Here is a 17,091-nt window from a genome sequence, read left to right as displayed (position 1 = left end):
TTCAATATGTTGGGTTTTGGCAGATTAGTTCAGGCGTCAGCAAACTTTTTCTGTTAAAGGCCAGAAAGTAAATATGTTTAGCTTTTCAAGCCAACTCCTCTGCTGTTGTAGCAAGAATGCAACTATAGACACTATGTAAATGAATGGGCTGGGTTCCAATAAAACTTTATTTACAGAAACAGGCGGTACATTGCCAACCCCTGAATAAGACCAGTATCAAAGCTATATTTTGGCTCATGTTCAGAGAAATGGAATGAAGCCTCAGTAATGTCTGTACCATATTCAGAGAAATCATGATGAAAAAGTACTCTCTGCGGATGTGCTGGAGTCCTCAGGAGCTTAGAATGTTTGACTTCTCATTTATCCCTGTGGGCCTAAGTTTCATTCAGTAAGAGATAAATCAATAACATGAACAATGTGTCATCCTTTGGAACAGAGCTTTTTAAACGCCTACTCTCCACATTTTTATCCCTTTGCAAATATTTACAGATGATGTGTAACTGCACTTTCTAAGACAATTTCACCACCTAAAATAATAATCAGACCTAATGTTTATTGAGTTCTTATTTTGTGCTGGTCTTTGGAAATTGATTTTTTTCTATATAATGTATACTCACAATTTTCTTTACATTTTAATTTTTTTTCTGAAATAAAACCTGGACATGTTTTGAAAGTTTAAAAGCACAGTAGGATTTAGAATAAAAAGCAACAATTCCCTGCATTTCTTTTCCATCCCATCTCTACTGTTCAAAAGGAACCTCATTTAACCCACTTGTTCCTTTTAATACACAAAAATGCCTTCACTGATGTCCTCTGATTATGAACTTTAGACATTAACCACTGAGTTCCTGCTGTGACAGATGAGCTTCAACACCTAATAGGATCTCTCCCACTAATCATCAAGGGAACATAGTAGCTCTCAAACTTTGATACTGCATTTCCTTTCGTGAGCTTTAAAATGTAGGGTATGGGGCTTCCCTGGTGGCGCAATGGCGCAGTGGTTGAGAGTCTGCCTGCCGATGCAGGGGACACGGGTTTGTGCCCCGGTCCGGGAGGATCCCACATGCCGCAGAGCGGCTGGGCCCGTGAGCCATGGCCGCTGAGCCTGCGCGTCCGGAGCCTGTGCTCTGCAAAGGGAGAGGCCCGCATACCGCAAAAAAAACAAAAACAAAATGTAGAGTAAGTTCTATATTGCTTTCTTCTTCATTCTACTAAAGAGCTTTAAATAATTAAGACGCTTTTATTCTCTATCTGGTGAAAAAATTTTAAATGTGTTACCTCTGGTGAAAAAATTTTAAATGTGTTACCTCTTTTTTGAGATACAAAGTGTTTGTGTCTGTAAGAAAGTATAGCCCTTGGTCGGTCATGGGGGACTGGGTGAGTGGAGAGGACATGGAGTGGGTGGGGCTATACTAGAGGGAACTTTATCAGTTTACCTCATGTACTTTCTGAGATTTGGGGAGTTTTCTGTTTTTGTTTTTACAGTGGATATGTATTACTTCTTAATGACGTTTTATAACACTATTTTCAAGTATTTTAATATAAAAGAATTCTTCTACCATGCCTTTCACAGATACTATCAAAGGAAGGCAAAACTGGAGAAAGAAATGAAGTATAAGAAATGCAAGAAAACATTTGTATATATGGATAAAATGTGCTGCTCGTTCACAAGTGAACGAGCAGATCATTTTAGACCCATTAAAATGATCACAAATAAAAGAGGATAACCCAGTTAGAAGACCTCTAAGTGTGCCAAGCATTCATAAAATAGGCCAATCTGAGGCACAACAGAGCAGGAAGCGTAAAAGAACAAAATTAAATTGAAGAGGCGATTTTTGTTAATAGAATAAAAATAGAAAGTAAAATTAATATTTGATTGGGATTAATATGTGGACATAGTGTTCTTTTTTTCTTTTTTTAAATCTTTACTCGAGTATAATTGCTTTACAATGGTGTGTTAGTTTCTGCTTTATAACAAAGTGAACCAGCTATACGTATACACATACCCCCATATCTCCTCCCTCTTGCATCTCCCTCCCTCCCACCCTCCCTATCCCACCCCTCTAGGTGGTCACAAAGCACCGAGCTGATCTCCCTGTGCTATGCAGCTGCTTCCCACTAGCTATCTATTTTACATTTGGTAGTGTATATATGTCCATGCCACTCTCTCACTTTGTCCCAGCTTACCCTTCCCCCTCCCCGTGTCCTCAAGTCCATTCTCTAGTAGGTCTGTGGACATAGTGTTCCTAGACTTAATTCAATAATACTTTCTGACCTTACGGTTGGAATCATTGAGTTTATTAGATTCAGGATATCCGTATTTATTGTTTTCCTTGTTGTTCGAGAAATCAGCTCATGAGCCTAAAATTTACCATGACTACTGTGTCGCTTAGATCCTCTGACAATTTAAGTACATCTCACTTTAGTTTTTTTTTTTTTCCTGGAAAATTATACATTATGAAAAATATTTTAGTGGAATCACATGCCAGAAAGTATTCAAGGAGATTCAATGCTTAAATGTGTGAGGAGCCCTCCTGGCGAATGACAAACCCTTTGGAAACCAAACACTCCCAGGTCCAGGCCACCACTCTTCTAAATTCCCATCTCTACAGATGGTCCGTAACCAAGCGTCCGGGCGTTACCAAAGCCCTCCCTCCACACACAGCCCCCAGCCCCCAGCGCATAAGCTGCTCTCCCCCAGCCAGGGGCAACGGAGGGGGAGGGAATTACTCCTTCCTTCTGCAAGCACTTAAGCTAAATAGCACTGCTTTAAGTGAAATCATGAGAGGGCCTTGCCCATAAAAAAGAATGAAACACTGCCATTTGCAGCAACATGGAGGGACCTAGAGATGATCATACTAAGTGAAGTAAGCCAGACACAGAAACACAAACATCACATGATATCACTTATATGTGGAATGGAAAAAAATCATGTAACTGAACTTATTTACAAACTGGAAATAGGCTCACAGACATAGAAAACAAACTTATGGTTACCAGAGGGGGGAAGGTAAGGAGATAAATTAGGAGTTTGGGATTAATGTATATACATACATACATATATATATATATAGTTATATATATAGTTATATATATATAAACTAGATAACAAGGATTTACTGTATGGCACAGGTAACTATATTCAAGGTCTTGTAATAACCTATAATGGAAAAGAATGTGAAAAAGAATATATTAGATATAGATGTAGATAGATATAACTGAATCACTCTTCTGTACACCTGAAGCTAACACAACATTGTAAATTAGCTATACTTTAACTTTTTTTAATGGTTAAAAAAAAAAGAGGGCCTTGCTTTCTGATTTGGGGTCTCCCATTCCATTCTCCATGCAACTGGAGGGGGTGCATAATGGGGAGACCACAGGCCGGGCAGCCCGGCTTCCTGGACCAGACTCTACGCCACCACCTCACTCCGTGATCCTGAGCAAACTGTTCCTCTGCTCCCTTAGCAGGTAGAAACAGAGATGAGAGTATCTGTCCCCTGATGGTGAGAATTTGATAAAGCCCATGAACTGTTCCCATCCGTGTCAGCTATTATCAGTATCGCAAGGCCTCCCCAAAAGTGAAAGCACACCGCTGCAGGCCAGGAAATAGGAAGGGGCTGAAGATTTGAGCTGGGCTCCGAAGAGGTCGGGTGGCTGGAGGGGGGCAGCCAGGGACAAAGATGGGGAGGGGGCAGTGAAGCATCAGAGGGGATGCCCCCCGGGTGTTAAAGCCACTCCTCGAAAGAGGAGTCACTTCAAATCCCGCTGGTAATTAAAAGTACACATGATTTTAAATCACGTTCTAAATGGATCCAAGTAACTGCTCCGCTTTTTGGCCCTACAGCCCTGAATGAAGAAATCAGCCATTTCGAAAAGCGGAAGGTGTTTATTTTAGTGTCCACGGTGATGACCTGGGCGCGGTCCAAACCCCTGGACCCAGTAAGTAATGTGTTGGCTTTTCTTTTTATTTTATTTTATTTTATTTTATTTTATTTTATTTATTTTTTTTTTTTTGCGGTACGCGGGCCTCTCACTGCTGTGGCCTCTCCCGTTGCGGAGCACAGGCTCCGGACGCGCAGGCTCAGCGGCCATGGCTCACGGGCCCAGCCGCTCCGCGGCACGTGGGATCTTCCCAGACCGGGGCACGAACCCGTGTCCCCTGCATCGGCAGGCGGATTCTCAACCACTGCGCCACCAGGGAAGCCCCTGGCTTTTCTTTTATGCAACATTTCACCCCCGATTCCTTGTAATCTGCACGCAAGAACTTTCTACAGTGGATGGTGTAGTCTTACACTCCTGAACCCTACCCCGTAATAAGCACTCTGCAGAGTTCACAGGCTCCAAGAACACTCCATTCTAAGGGACCACATTGTTTTACGTGCCCCTTAGAAAAAAAAAGAAAATGCCGCCTAGTCAAGTATAACAATGCTTATCACTTTTTATTTTAAATGTATTGAAAGCCCTCTCTTTTAGACTTATTTAGACCTATATCTTTGTCATATACATTCCTGTGCATACATTAAAAGGAAAAATATAAGCAAAATGCGGTGACTATCGTATTACCCAAACTTCTTCAAACTCTGAGTCCAGTTTCTCTGAATCACACCCGCATTCTGTCTGTTTTCACACAGTAACTTAGTACAAAACCTGAGTCATGTCATTTATCTCTAGGTAGTTTCCTATAAAGCTCATGGTTATTATTTTGCAAAAAATATGGATTCAGAGTCATTCTTCTAGTATTGCTTATTTTCTCCCCTGAGACCAGATTGCCATTTGCTTCTCTGCCCCAGTGCCTCTGTGCCTGTGAACTACCTTTTCATCTCAGTGCTGAGTCACACTATAATCTTTTTAAAGACATCGTAAAAGGAAATTAGACTAACATGCATAGTACCTAACTCAGTTTAAAGACGACAGTATGTGCTCAAGGTGACCCGAAGGTGACCCAGGCTCCAGCGAGGACAGCACGGATGCTTCTTGGCTGAGTACATTGTGATAAACCATTGATGACAAGACACATTCCAATTTCAGAGATGTTAAAATGTGAAAAAAAAAATGCACATGTTAGACTCAATGGAATACATTATTTATAACAAGGAAATATTTAGGGATTTATCATACGTATTGTGTCAAAGGCCATTTGTTTGTTTAATTATCTCTCCCTCAGTGGACCGGAAGGTCTTTAAGGGCAGGGACCAGAGGTTTCCTGTCCTTTTCTTATAAAGCTCTCTCCCCGACTCCATTTGGCTGCTATCATCTCAAGGAGCAGGCCAGTCATTTTCTTCCTGTTGAAGTTCTATCCCTCAAAGAGTCTAGTAAAGTGTCTGCTACAAAACAATCATTGGTCATTTGACTGGCTGATCATTTTGCTGGCCTGATTGACCGTCACCACTCCTTCAGTTATAAACTAACTTGCACTGACTTAAGCAAAATGGGGATTTATTGACTCATATAACTGGTAAGTCCAATAATGGACTTCAGGCACAGCTGGATCTAGAGGCTTAAAAAGCGTTCTCAGAACTAACCGACTCTTTTTCTCTATTCAACTGCTTCTTTTCCTCTCTGAGTAGGCTTCATTCTCAGGGAAGCTGTCCCCTCCTTCTGGCCCCCAGGAGCTCCCAGGCTTCCATCCCTAGAACTTGGATTGTCTTTTCCATTTTGACCATGTCCCAATCCAGCACTGGAATATGCTGTTTTTCCAGGTCTGAGGTCACGGGCCAAACCCTAAACCAGTCACTGTGGCCAGGGAAATGTAGAGCTCTGATTGGCCAGACCTGGGATCATGAACCCACTTCTAGAGGCAGAGACGATCACCCAGTCCTGACCTGACAGTCTAGATCAGCAAGCAACCTCGCCCTCTGCTTCCCATTGGGTTTGGCCAGTGGGAAGCGCCAGTGAAGGATGGGGAAAATGAGAAGAGTGAGGTCACGGTATTATCCCTCCAACTCCTTTCTGCCCAGTTGCTACTGTCCGGCTGAGCCCTTCAACCAAAGTCACTGCTCCTGGCAGGCAGCCCTCTCCACGCTGCTCACCTCCAGGTCCTAATTATCACTTGTGCCCTCTATACCCTGGGACCTTCGAGTGGTACAGAGCACCCTGTTACTGACTCCAGGGCATGTGATTTCCCTATACCTGCCCACATCTTTGTAAATAGTCCTATTATTAAACCCTCCTCAAATTACCCACGTTGAGTGTGCTATTTCTTTCATGCTAGGACCCTGACTGATACTTTATGGTTCACTGAAATCAGTTGAGCTTGTGAAAAGTCATGACTTCGTAATGCAGCTCAGAAGAGAAAAGTGAATACTACGTTGGTGTAGATGCTGCTGTTTTCCGGTCAAACAGCCATCCTCCTGTCTTCCCGTCAGAGTCCTGATTTGTTCAGGTGTCCACGCTTCCCACGAGACCCGGGGAAGGAAGTCTCTATCCCCAGCTCCAGGGGAAAAAAATCCTAATTAATTCAAATGAGCCATTGCCTCCTTCCAGTCCAATCTCCAACAAACAGCTTAAGTGATCTTGTTAAAATATAATTCAGGGATTTCCCTGGTGGCGCAGTGGTTAAGAGTCTGCCTGCCAAATCAGGGGACACGGGTTCTTTCCCTGGTCCGGGCAGATCCCACATGCCACGGAGTGACTAGGCCCACGCACCGCAACTACCGAAGCCCGCATGCCTGGAGGCCGTGCTCCACAACGGGAGAAGCCACCACAGGGAGAGGCCCACGCACCGCAGCGAAGAGTAGCCCCCGCTCACCACAACCAGAGAAAGACCCAACGCAGCCAAATAAATAAATAAAATATAATATAATTCAGATTGTGTTATAGTCCTGCTTAAAATGCTTAAGACCCTTCTATGCTCCTAGAATGAATCTAAACTCCCTCACATGGTCCACAAACCCTGGCAACCTGACATGGCCTACCCTTTTTTTTTTTTTAAAGGTTTTTATTTTAAATATTTATTTATTTATTTGGCTGTGCTGGGTCTTAGTTGCGGCACGTGGGATCTTTAGTTGCGGCATGAGGGAATCTAGTTCCCTGACCAGGGATCGAACCCAGGCCCCCTGCATTGGGAGCGTGGAGTCTTAACCACTGCACCACCAGGGAAGTCCCCTGGCATTACCTACCTCCTCCTCTACCAATTCCCAGCTTTCCAGTTATTTCAACCCTTCTTCCCATTTCTCAAATCTGCAATGACTGTTCTACCTCAGGGTCTTCATCCTGGTGTTTCTCCTGCCTCTCTGATTAATTTCGTGTAAGCCCTGGACTCAGATGTTCTGGGCTGGTTATTTGACTTATACCAATGTGATGTGATTGAAAGGCTCCTGATTGGACTGTATATTTTAGAAATCCTACTCCAAATAGGACCTCTAAATCTGGATGGATTGGGGGGAAATCACTCTGTATCATGGATCTCAGTTTCTGCCTTTGATTCTCCAGGAAGTTTTTATTTACTTGTCCTTCCATGGGAGGAGTGTGCAGCAGGGTGCGGTGTGGAGAGACTGACTGATGTACAGCTCAGTATAGGGAAATATTTTTCTCTTTCTTTCCTGATTCTTAGGGCAAACTGATATCTTATCCAATGAAGCCAGTTTTTAAAGCCTGAGGCGGAAACTTGGACATGGTACATTCTCATTAACGTGGGATGAAATTGAGGGAAAGAGGCCGTGTGGAAAAGAGAAAAAACACACATAATTTAGACTTTAAAAATGAGGGCTTCCCTGGTGGCGCAGTGGTTAAGAATCCGCCTGCCAGTGCAGGGGACACGGAATCGAACCCTGGTTCATGAAGATCCCACATGCCGTGGAGCAGCTAAGCCCGTGCGCCACAATTACTGAAGCCGGAGCACCTAGAGCCCGTGCTCTGCAACAAGAGAAGCCACCGCAATGAGAAGCCCGCGCACCGCAACGAAGAGTAGCCCCTGCTCGCCGCAACTAGAGAAAGCTCGCACGCAGCAAGGAAGACCCAACACAGCCAAAAATAAATTAATTAAATTAATAAATTAATTATAAATAAATAAATAAGAGAACTAAAAACATTTTTTAAAAGACACATTAAAAAAAAAGAAACTACACACATCACAAGGACTATTAAGAAATGGGTTTTTTAATGCCTTTATGGAATCACAGTGACAACATGTCACTGTCTCTACAAAATAAAAGAAGACATTTAAATTTTTTATTTTGTTTAAATTAAGTTTAAATGATAGACTCTGGCTAGCTAAAGCATTTTCAAGAAAATTAAATCACTATAAAAATAAGCAGTAGTTTTTAGAATGCTTTCTTTGAACTTAAGGGAAAATAGGCTCCCTAGCATCTGTGGGCTTAGCAGTTTCCATAGCTCTAACACGTGGAGTCTGGCCTTTTTTCTCTCATAGGATGATTCTGAGATTCCATTTACTGAAGAGGATTATCGAAGAAGAAAGCACCATCCTAATTTTCTGGACCACATAAATGCTGAAAAAATGGTTCTCAAGTTTGGGAAAAAGGTAAGTCTCGAGTAGTAGAACTTTTAGGGTAAGAAAAGCTCTTTTGGAAGAAGCTTACAATGCACATGGTCAGGACTGTTCCACATACTCTATGTGTATCATGTCAGCTCGCTCCCCACCTCTGTATTTAGTTCCCACGTCCTTACACCCACAGAGCTCCAAGCTTCAGGCTCCCCCAAGAGGCACTGCCCCAGATCCTGCCACGCGTTCTGTTCTAGCCCCCTAAGATGGAAGCCTTGTATGGAGTCCCCAGCAGAGCTCAATCCCTCACGTCCTAAGGGGTCTGTAGGTCCAAAGAGTCCCTTGGTCCAGAAGAGGCAAATAACTGAGAGCAGGAATGCAGAAGAGGGAACCACATTTTCCCTTCTTCCAGACTCTATCTCATTAGTTTCTTACAGCAACTCTGAAAAGTGCATATAAACCTCCTCTTACAGGGAATTCCCTGCTGGTCCAGTGATTAGGACTCAGCGCTTTCACTGCTGAGGGCCCGGGGTTCAATCCCTGGTCAGGGAACTAAAATCCCGCAAGCCGAGCAGCCAAAATAAATAAATAAAAATAAACCTCATCTTACAAACAAGGAGACGGAAACTTCCAGAGGTTAAGTAACTCGCTCAAGGTCGCATAGCTAGGATTTGCTGAGCACTTCTTAGCCTCGTCTGATCTACTCCTTACAACAACTGTCTCGTGTACATACATAATTATTCCCATTTCACAAATGCAGACACTGTGGGAAAGAGCAGAGGTGGGATTCAAACCTGGATCCATCAGATACCAAAGCCTGTGGGTTTTGTTCTTATTTTGTCCTGACTCCAAAACTCCATCATTCCGTAGAGTTGATCCTGACACATCCATGTCACTGATTACTGACAGACCTCTAGCTGGGAAGTTCACGTAAACAAAAAGAATAGCTTATTAGCCTTCTGTTGCAGCAAAAGTTATCATTTTGAAATCCATATATTACAAAATTGTTTTATTTCTCTTATATTTTATCAAAGTAGATGACAGGAATGCCCTGGTGATAAGTAGTAACAACTAAAACTTATTGAGGGCTTGCTTACCATGTACCAGGCACTGCGCCACATGTATTACTTACAGTACCTCATGTAATCCTCCTATATCTCATATGTAATCCTCACAATTCTGTGAATTAAGTGCTATCATCCTCCTCCTCATTTAACTTAGGTAGAATTTGTACAGAACCCTTAAACCTCTAAAGGCTCCCTCCACTGCATTTTTCCCATTATCGGAAGACCTACGGTAGTGATATTGTAATGATAGTTCTAAGATGACACCTAGTGGTCTCAGAGGATATTACAGTAGGAACTTGGTCCTTAAATTCTGTCCTACTAGTAAATGTTTTTATTTTATTTTAAAAAAGTTTGGGGGCTTCCCTGGTGGCGCAGTGGTTGAGAGTCTGCCTGCCAATGCAGAGGACCCTGGTTTCGAGCCCTGGTCTGGGAGGATCCCACATGCCGCGGAGCACCTGGGCCCGTGAGCCACAATTACTGAGCCTGCGCGTCTGGAGCCTGTGCTCCGCAACAAGAAAGGCCTAAACAGTGAGAGGCCCGCGCACCGCGATGAAGAGTGGCCCCGGCTTCCCGCAACTAGAGCCAGACAGCCCTCGCACAGAAACGAAGACCCAACACAGCCATAAATAAATAAATTAATTAATTTTAAAAAAATTCGGGCTTCCCTGGTGGCGCAGTGGTTGAGAGTCCGCTTGCCGATGCAGGGGACACGGGTTCGTGCTCCGGTCCGGGAAGATCCCACATGCCACGGAGCAGCTGGGCCCATGAGCCACAACTACTGAGCCTGCGCGTCTAGAGCCTGTGCGCCGCAGCAGGAGAGACCACAGCAGTGAGAGGTCCGCGTACCACAAAAAAAAAAAAAAAAAAAAAAAAATTCAATACTTAAAAAAAATATATATTTATTTTTTTACTTGGCAATACAAACACTGTGAGTATAAAATATTTGAGGGAAAAAACATGGGGTTAGGCATTCTAGTCCTTTTTCTACCCATTAACTTATGACCTTAGCCAAGTCATTCAACTTTTGGAGTTAAATAAGTAAAATAAAGGGGTTAGACTAGAAAATCTAAATTTCTTCCAACTCCGAATCCTACAACTATATTATTTTATTAAACTTTGAACATTGCCCCAAATAGAAAATTCATGATTTCTTGATCATTTGTTTCAAATTCACTGATTGAGAAGGCATGATCACACATGCAAAAATAATAGATGTGAATGATAGTCTAAAATGGAGAAATAGGGAATTCCCTGGTAGTCCAGTGGTTAGGACTCTGCGCTTCCATTGCAGGGGCCATGGGTTCGATCCCTGTTCTGGGAACTAAGATCCCACAAACTGTGTGGCACAGCCTAAATAAATAAATAAATAACATTAAATAGTGTCATCTTAATATCTTTTTTATCATAAAAACATTAAATATGTCCCATGCTCTAAATTATACGATCAAAATTTAATTTCAAAAATTATTTTTTTAATCCCAAGCTTTCCTAATCACTCTTTTCTGAACAATTAATAAGATAAGGTTGATCTGGCCAACTTGGTCATCTTAATAACCCCTCTGTAACCTAGTGTTTTTCATCAAATAGGTAGAACCTTGGAAGGAATCATTTTACTCATACCCGTTAAGATCTTGCTATGTAACAGGCACTGTGGCTAAGAGCTGGCCTCACAGCCATGAACAAAAGAGACGTGGCCTCTGCACTCCTGGGGCTGGTTGTCCAGTGTTCATCAACTCTCAGCACATCTGCAGTAATCACATTTATATTTACATGCTATATTATAAACACAAGAAGGCGGACCAGGTTAGTTTTTGAGGCAAGTTCATAGGCTTTTTAAATCCTTTGGGGCATTTTCACTTATCACTTTCCCTAGGACAGGTAGGAAAAGCCAAGGGACTGGGTCACCTTGTCCTTGCCTCTCTTATCCACTCGTCCAGATGTACGGGAATGTAGGTCAATTATGGTGATATGGTTCCTCCTCAAAAAGCTCACTCAGAGGGCTTCCCTGGTGGCGCAGTGGTTGGGAGTCCGCCTGCCAATGCAGGGGACACGGGTTCGTGCCCCGGTCCGGGAAGATCCCACGTGCCGCGGAGCGGCTGGGCCCGTGAGCCATGACCACTGAGCCTGCACGTCCGGAGCCTGTGCTCCGCGATGGGAGAGGCCACAACAGTTAGAGGCCTGCGTACCGCAAAAAAAAAAAAAAAAAGCTCACTCAGAGACCCCAGTTTTCTCATATCAGGGATGAGGGTGTGTGTGAGGGGGGATTTTCTGGTCTCTACTTGGGTTCCATCCTCAGTTCATGATTGTCTCTTCAAGTTGCCAACATCCAACCTTCCCAAATCAAATCACAGTGGTGATGGAGGGTCTCTGTATTGATAATTCTACTTCTGACACCAGCTACAGCGTTCTAATTGGATGATGAATTAGCAAGAAGAGGCCAGTCAGAACACACATATGCTCACAAATCACACTCTCTCGGGTAGGTTAAATCTCCAATGTAATTAACCAAAGATTAAAAATCTCAAGAGGGACGGCTCATGAGTCAAATGTTTAATGGAACCTAAACAGATATCTGTTGGTCATTGCACATTTTATACTTGGACCTCACATTAGCAATACAGAAAAAATTGCACCAACCATTGCATGAGTCTCTCTGGATTGTTAAGTTAAACATCATCAAAGCCACGTGATAATTGGATTATGAGAGTGGAGAGCATCAGAGGAAGAGAATCAGTGCCCAGGTATCCCTAAGTATTACCTCTGCCTTAAGCTTTTCAACATGCCAAAAAGCCTGTTTCTACACAGTGTAGCTGCTAGTACCTTGATGACAGTAAAAAATAGTTGAGTATTGAGGCAAATTCTCCCAGCCCCTAAATTACTCCTCCTGGATGAAGGGAACTTCACGTCTATTAATATCCTCATATTAAGGCCCATCACCAAATTCCTTGGTTTTATGTATGTCCCCCTCCCCTACTAGGTAATTAAAGACCATCATGGAAGGACTGATTTTTACATCTTCCTTTGCCTTTAGGTGCCCGGCATAGCACTTAAAGGTGGTAAGTCTTCACAAATAATAAACTCTGTCTTTCATTTAATTGAATCCCAATTACATTTTTTTTTTTTTTTTTTTTTTTGCGGTATGCGGGCCTCTCACTGTTGTGGCCTCTCCCGTTGCGGAGCACAGGCTCCGGACGCGCAGGCCTAGCGTCCATGGCTCACGGGCTTAGTTGCTCCGCGGCATGTGGGATCTTCCCGGACCAGGGCACGAACCCGTGTCTCCTGCATCGGCAGGCGGATTCTCAACCACTGCGCCACCAGGGAAGCCCCCCAATTACATTTTAATAGTGGTCAGTGGGGTTGAGTTCCCCACCTTGAGTATCTTTTAAGAGATACTCTTTTTTTTTTTTTTTTTGTGGTACGTGGGCCTCTCACTGTTGTGGCCTCTCCCGTTGCGGAGCACAGGCTCCGGACGCGCAGGCGCAGCAGCCATGGCTCACGGGCCCAGCCGCTCCGCGGCATGTGGGATCTTCCCGGACCGGGGCACGAACCCGCGTCCCCTGCATCGGCAGGCGGACTCCCAACCACTGCGCCACCAGGGAAGCCTCAAGAGATACTCTTTTTGTCCTAAACAGTACATTAGGAGCTTGAAAGAGGTGATGAGACTTACTGAAGTGCTCATTTAAAATAATCACTAAAAATAATCTGATCCAACGTGGTTCATAATAATATATTTAGCTTTTTTCTTGTATTTTATCTAATAGGTCAGAAAATTTGCCACTTACGTAGTTGCTGCTGGACTTCAGTATGGAATGGAAGGAGGCATCTTACATGCTTTCTTTAAGGTATGACTTTTCCGTGACTATAACTTTTTTTAAAAGTGTTTTACACGAAGGTTACACAATTCGAAGGTTATATACTGGCTAGGCCCGTTTAATAGCGGAAAGTTGAGGAAAATATGGATATCCAACATAACTACCTCTTTTTCTTGTATTTCCCACTCTCAGAATAATAAAGAAACAAATGGATCTCCTTTCATTCATGAGACAAATGTTGATCCAGTGCCAACCATGTACCAGAAACCATTGTAGATACTGGGAACACAACATAATAAAGTCCCTGCCCTTGTGGAGCTTACATTCTAGTGGGTAGAGAAGAAGAGCGATAGATAATAAACAAGTTAGCCAGTTAACAGAGTATTTCAGATGTTGAAAAATAATCTGGAAAACAATGAAGCGGAGAAAGGTAGATAGAACATATGGGGCTAGGGTTGGGGGTTATGTCTTTATATGATGGTTGAGGAAGGCCTTTCTTTCTTTACTTTATTTTATTTTTATATTTATTTTACTGTAGTATAGTTGATTTACAATGTTGCATTACTTACTGCTGTACAGCACAGTGATTCAGAGATATATATAAATATATATATGTATATATAGATATTCTTTTTCATATTCTTTTCCATTATGGTTAATCACCAGATATTGAATCTTGTTTCCTGTGCTATACGGTAGGACCTTGTTGTTTATCCATTCTGCATATAATAGTTTGCACCTGCTAATCCCAAACTCCCACTCCATTCCTCCCACATCCCTCCTCTCCCTTGGCAACTACAAGTCTGTTCTCTATGTCTGTGAGTCTGTTTCTGTTTCGTAGATAACTTCATCTGTGTCGTGTTTTAGGTTCCATATATAAGTGATATCATATGGTATTTGTCTTTCTCTTTCCGACTTACTTCACTTAGTATGATCATCTCTAGGTCCATCCATGTTGCTGCAAATGGCATTGTTTCATTCTTTTTTATGTCTGAGTAGTATTCCATTGTATATATGTTGCACATCTTTATTCATTCATCTATCGATGGACATTTAGGTTGTTTCCATGTCGTGGTTATTGTGAATAGTGTTGCTATAAACATAAGGGTGCATGTATCTTTTTGAGTAATAGTTTTGTCTGGGTAGATGCCCAGGATTGCTGGATCATACGGCAACTCTATTTTTAGTTTTTTGAGGAACCTCCATACTGTTCTCCATAATGGCTGCACCAACTTACAATCCCACCAACAGTGTAGGAGGGTTTCCTTTCCTCCACACCCTCTCCAGCATTTGTTATATGTAGACTTCTTCGTGATGGCCATTCTGACCAGTGTGAGGTGGTACCTCATTGTAGTTTTGATGTGCATTTCTCTAGTAATTAGTTGAGCATCTTTTCATGTGAGGAAGGCCTTTCTAATGATGTGGCATTTGAGCGGACAGTGAAAGGCAATGGGGAGGCAGCTAAGTGGCTTCCTGGGGAAAAGGCAGTGGGCATTGCAGGTGCACAGAACCAAGGCAGAAACGTGCTGGCTGGGCTAGGGAGCAGCAAGAAGACCAATGTGGCGGAAAGTGCTGGAGGATGGTGGGAGATGGAGTCAAAGAGGGGATGGAGGAGCCCGGTGGATCCCAGCTTTGTAGCCCATTGTGAGGGTTTGGGCTTTTATCCTGAGTGGGTTGGGAAACAGACTATTTTGAGCATAGAAGTGGCCTAATCTGTCTTAAGTTTTCAAGGATAACGCCGTTCTTCTGCTGAGTTGAGAATGTACTGTAGGGGGGCAAGAGCAGGGTAGTGCCTAAGACCTGGGTGGAAATGGTGGAGATACTGAAGATTGTTGGGCTTTGGGATGTTTTGAAGATGAAGCCAATGGGATTGGTTCAAAGCTTGGATGTAAGGGTGACAGAAAGGAAGTAAAAGATGACTTTAAGGACTTTCGTGCAAGTAACCGGAAGTAGGGAGCTGCTGTTTACTGAGATGGGGAAAACTGGGAAGGGACAGATTAGGGCAAGGTATGCAATCAATGGGAAGTTCAGGAGCTCAGCTTAGACACGTTGAGTTTGAGATGGCTGACATCCAAGTGTCGATACTCAGCAGGGAGGGAGTTGGATGTTGCACTGGAAGGTGGGAGTTGTGTTTGGAGATTATGGAGGTAGTCAGGACTAGTTATAACCTTGGAAACCATCAGCATATGGGTGGAATTTAAAACCGTAAGACTGGATGACATCACCTAGAGAATGAGTATGGAGAAGAGAAGAGGTCTGAGGACTGAGTCTTGGGGCACTCCTATATTTGGAGGTTTACAAGGATATGGGAGGGAGTCGGGAAAGGCAGCTCAGGAGGAGTTCCCAGTGAACCAAGAGGGGAGTGTGGAAAAAGACACGTGAAAGAAGTGTTTCTAAAACGAAATAATGACCAACCATGTCACACACCGCAGATAATCAAGTAAGATGAGACCAGAGGATTGACCTGGATATTTTTGGAGTTGGGTAGAACAAAAGCCTGATATGAGTAGGTTCAAGAGGGAGCACGAAGAGAGGATGTGGAGATGGTGAGAATAGAGAAGCATTCTGAGAGATTTTACTGTAAAATGGGGAAGAAAAAGAAGGCAGGAGCTAGAAAAAGAAGTGTCAGGAAAGTGTTGGCTGGTTGGTTTTTTAATACAAGAGATATGACAGCTGAAGAGGATGAGATAAAGAAAGCTCTTTCTCTTTGCCCATGCTCAGCTACCTTTTACCTACCTGACCACCGGATGCTAGACTTCCAAGCCTCTGCCCGGGACCCTCTTGTCTCCTCCATCTACACTCTTTCCCTGGGTTGGGCTGTTCAATCCCACTACTGGTGCCAATGACTCTCAAACATCAGTCTCCAGCGGGACTCCCTCTCCTTAGTTCTCACTCTGCAGATCCATCACCTCAACTTGGATGTTTCACAAATCCAAACTATATCGACAATCATCCCCATACCTGCAGCTCCTCCAGGGCCCCACCTCAGGAAATTGGACCACCTTCCACCCAGCTGCACCAATCAGAACCCAACTCCTTCCTCTTTCTCATCCATCACAAGATCCCCAAGTCCTCTAGAGACAACCTCCCCAATATCTCCCTTCTCTCCAACCCAACACCTCCAACTCCCCACCCAAAGGCTAGGAGAAACCCTCTCTTGTCCTCACCTGTCATGACCTCCATCTCTTCATTTGAACTCTTACTTCCCATCATCCCTTCACAAGGCAACCAAAGCAAATCCAGTGATGTCACTTCCCTGCTTAAAACCCTTCAATGGTTTCCCCAAGTCCAAAATATCTTACAAGATCCAGTGGTCTGCTGTGGCCCCCACCCCTACCTCTTTCACTCTTGAAAAGCAATATAAAATCATCTAGTACATGACAGTTAAACAGTACCCAGACTATTTATTTACTGAAATATTTAATGAAGGGAAAAGACAAGGATTTGGACTCTGAAGATCAGGGTTCAAATCCAGTCAAAGGGACTCATCGAAGTGTAATGTCATGGAGGATACTTTATCCACTAAGCATTTCATCTACAAACTGATGATAATTACCCCCAGGCAGTGGGGGTAATTTTAAATTTTAATTCTCACTTTTATGAGAATTAAAGACACCATGCATACTAAAGTATTTTATTTCTATGTAGATGACCATTAAAGACAGCTGATGAGATTATGATTTCTTGAAAAGTATTTCCGCCCTGAGGTGACACTTTCTCTTAATAGGATTTGATCAGCAACTAAATCTCATCAGAACTGAGTTACAAA

The 17,091-nt window shown here is 43.2% G+C and overlaps 1 protein-coding gene across 7 annotated transcripts in view; it reads left to right on the top strand.

Moving 5' to 3' along the window:
- Window positions 1-17,091, top strand: part of AK7 (adenylate kinase 7) — a 54,237-nt gene that overhangs the window by 9,705 nt on the left and 27,441 nt on the right. For 5 of the 7 annotated variants that reach the window (XM_067027806.1, XM_067027804.1, XM_067027808.1 and 2 more), the window contains exons 4-6: window positions 3,848-3,942; window positions 8,372-8,482; window positions 13,272-13,352. In XM_067027806.1, coding sequence (XP_066883907.1) covers window positions 3,848-3,942; window positions 8,372-8,482; window positions 13,272-13,352 — 287 coding nt within the window. The remainder of the gene's footprint in view (window positions 1-3,847; window positions 3,943-8,371; window positions 8,483-13,271; window positions 13,353-17,091) is intronic. The other 2 variants (XM_067027810.1, XM_067027809.1) reach the window with 1 other exon arrangement.

The sequence above is a fragment of the Kogia breviceps genome, chromosome 3 (genome assembly GCF_026419965.1).
Source record: "Kogia breviceps isolate mKogBre1 chromosome 3, mKogBre1 haplotype 1, whole genome shotgun sequence".
In the NCBI taxonomy this organism is placed as follows: domain Eukaryota; kingdom Metazoa; phylum Chordata; class Mammalia; order Artiodactyla; family Physeteridae; genus Kogia; species Kogia breviceps.
The sequence above is the reverse complement of the archived record's forward strand: the minus strand, read 5'-3'. Positions and strand labels throughout refer to the sequence as shown.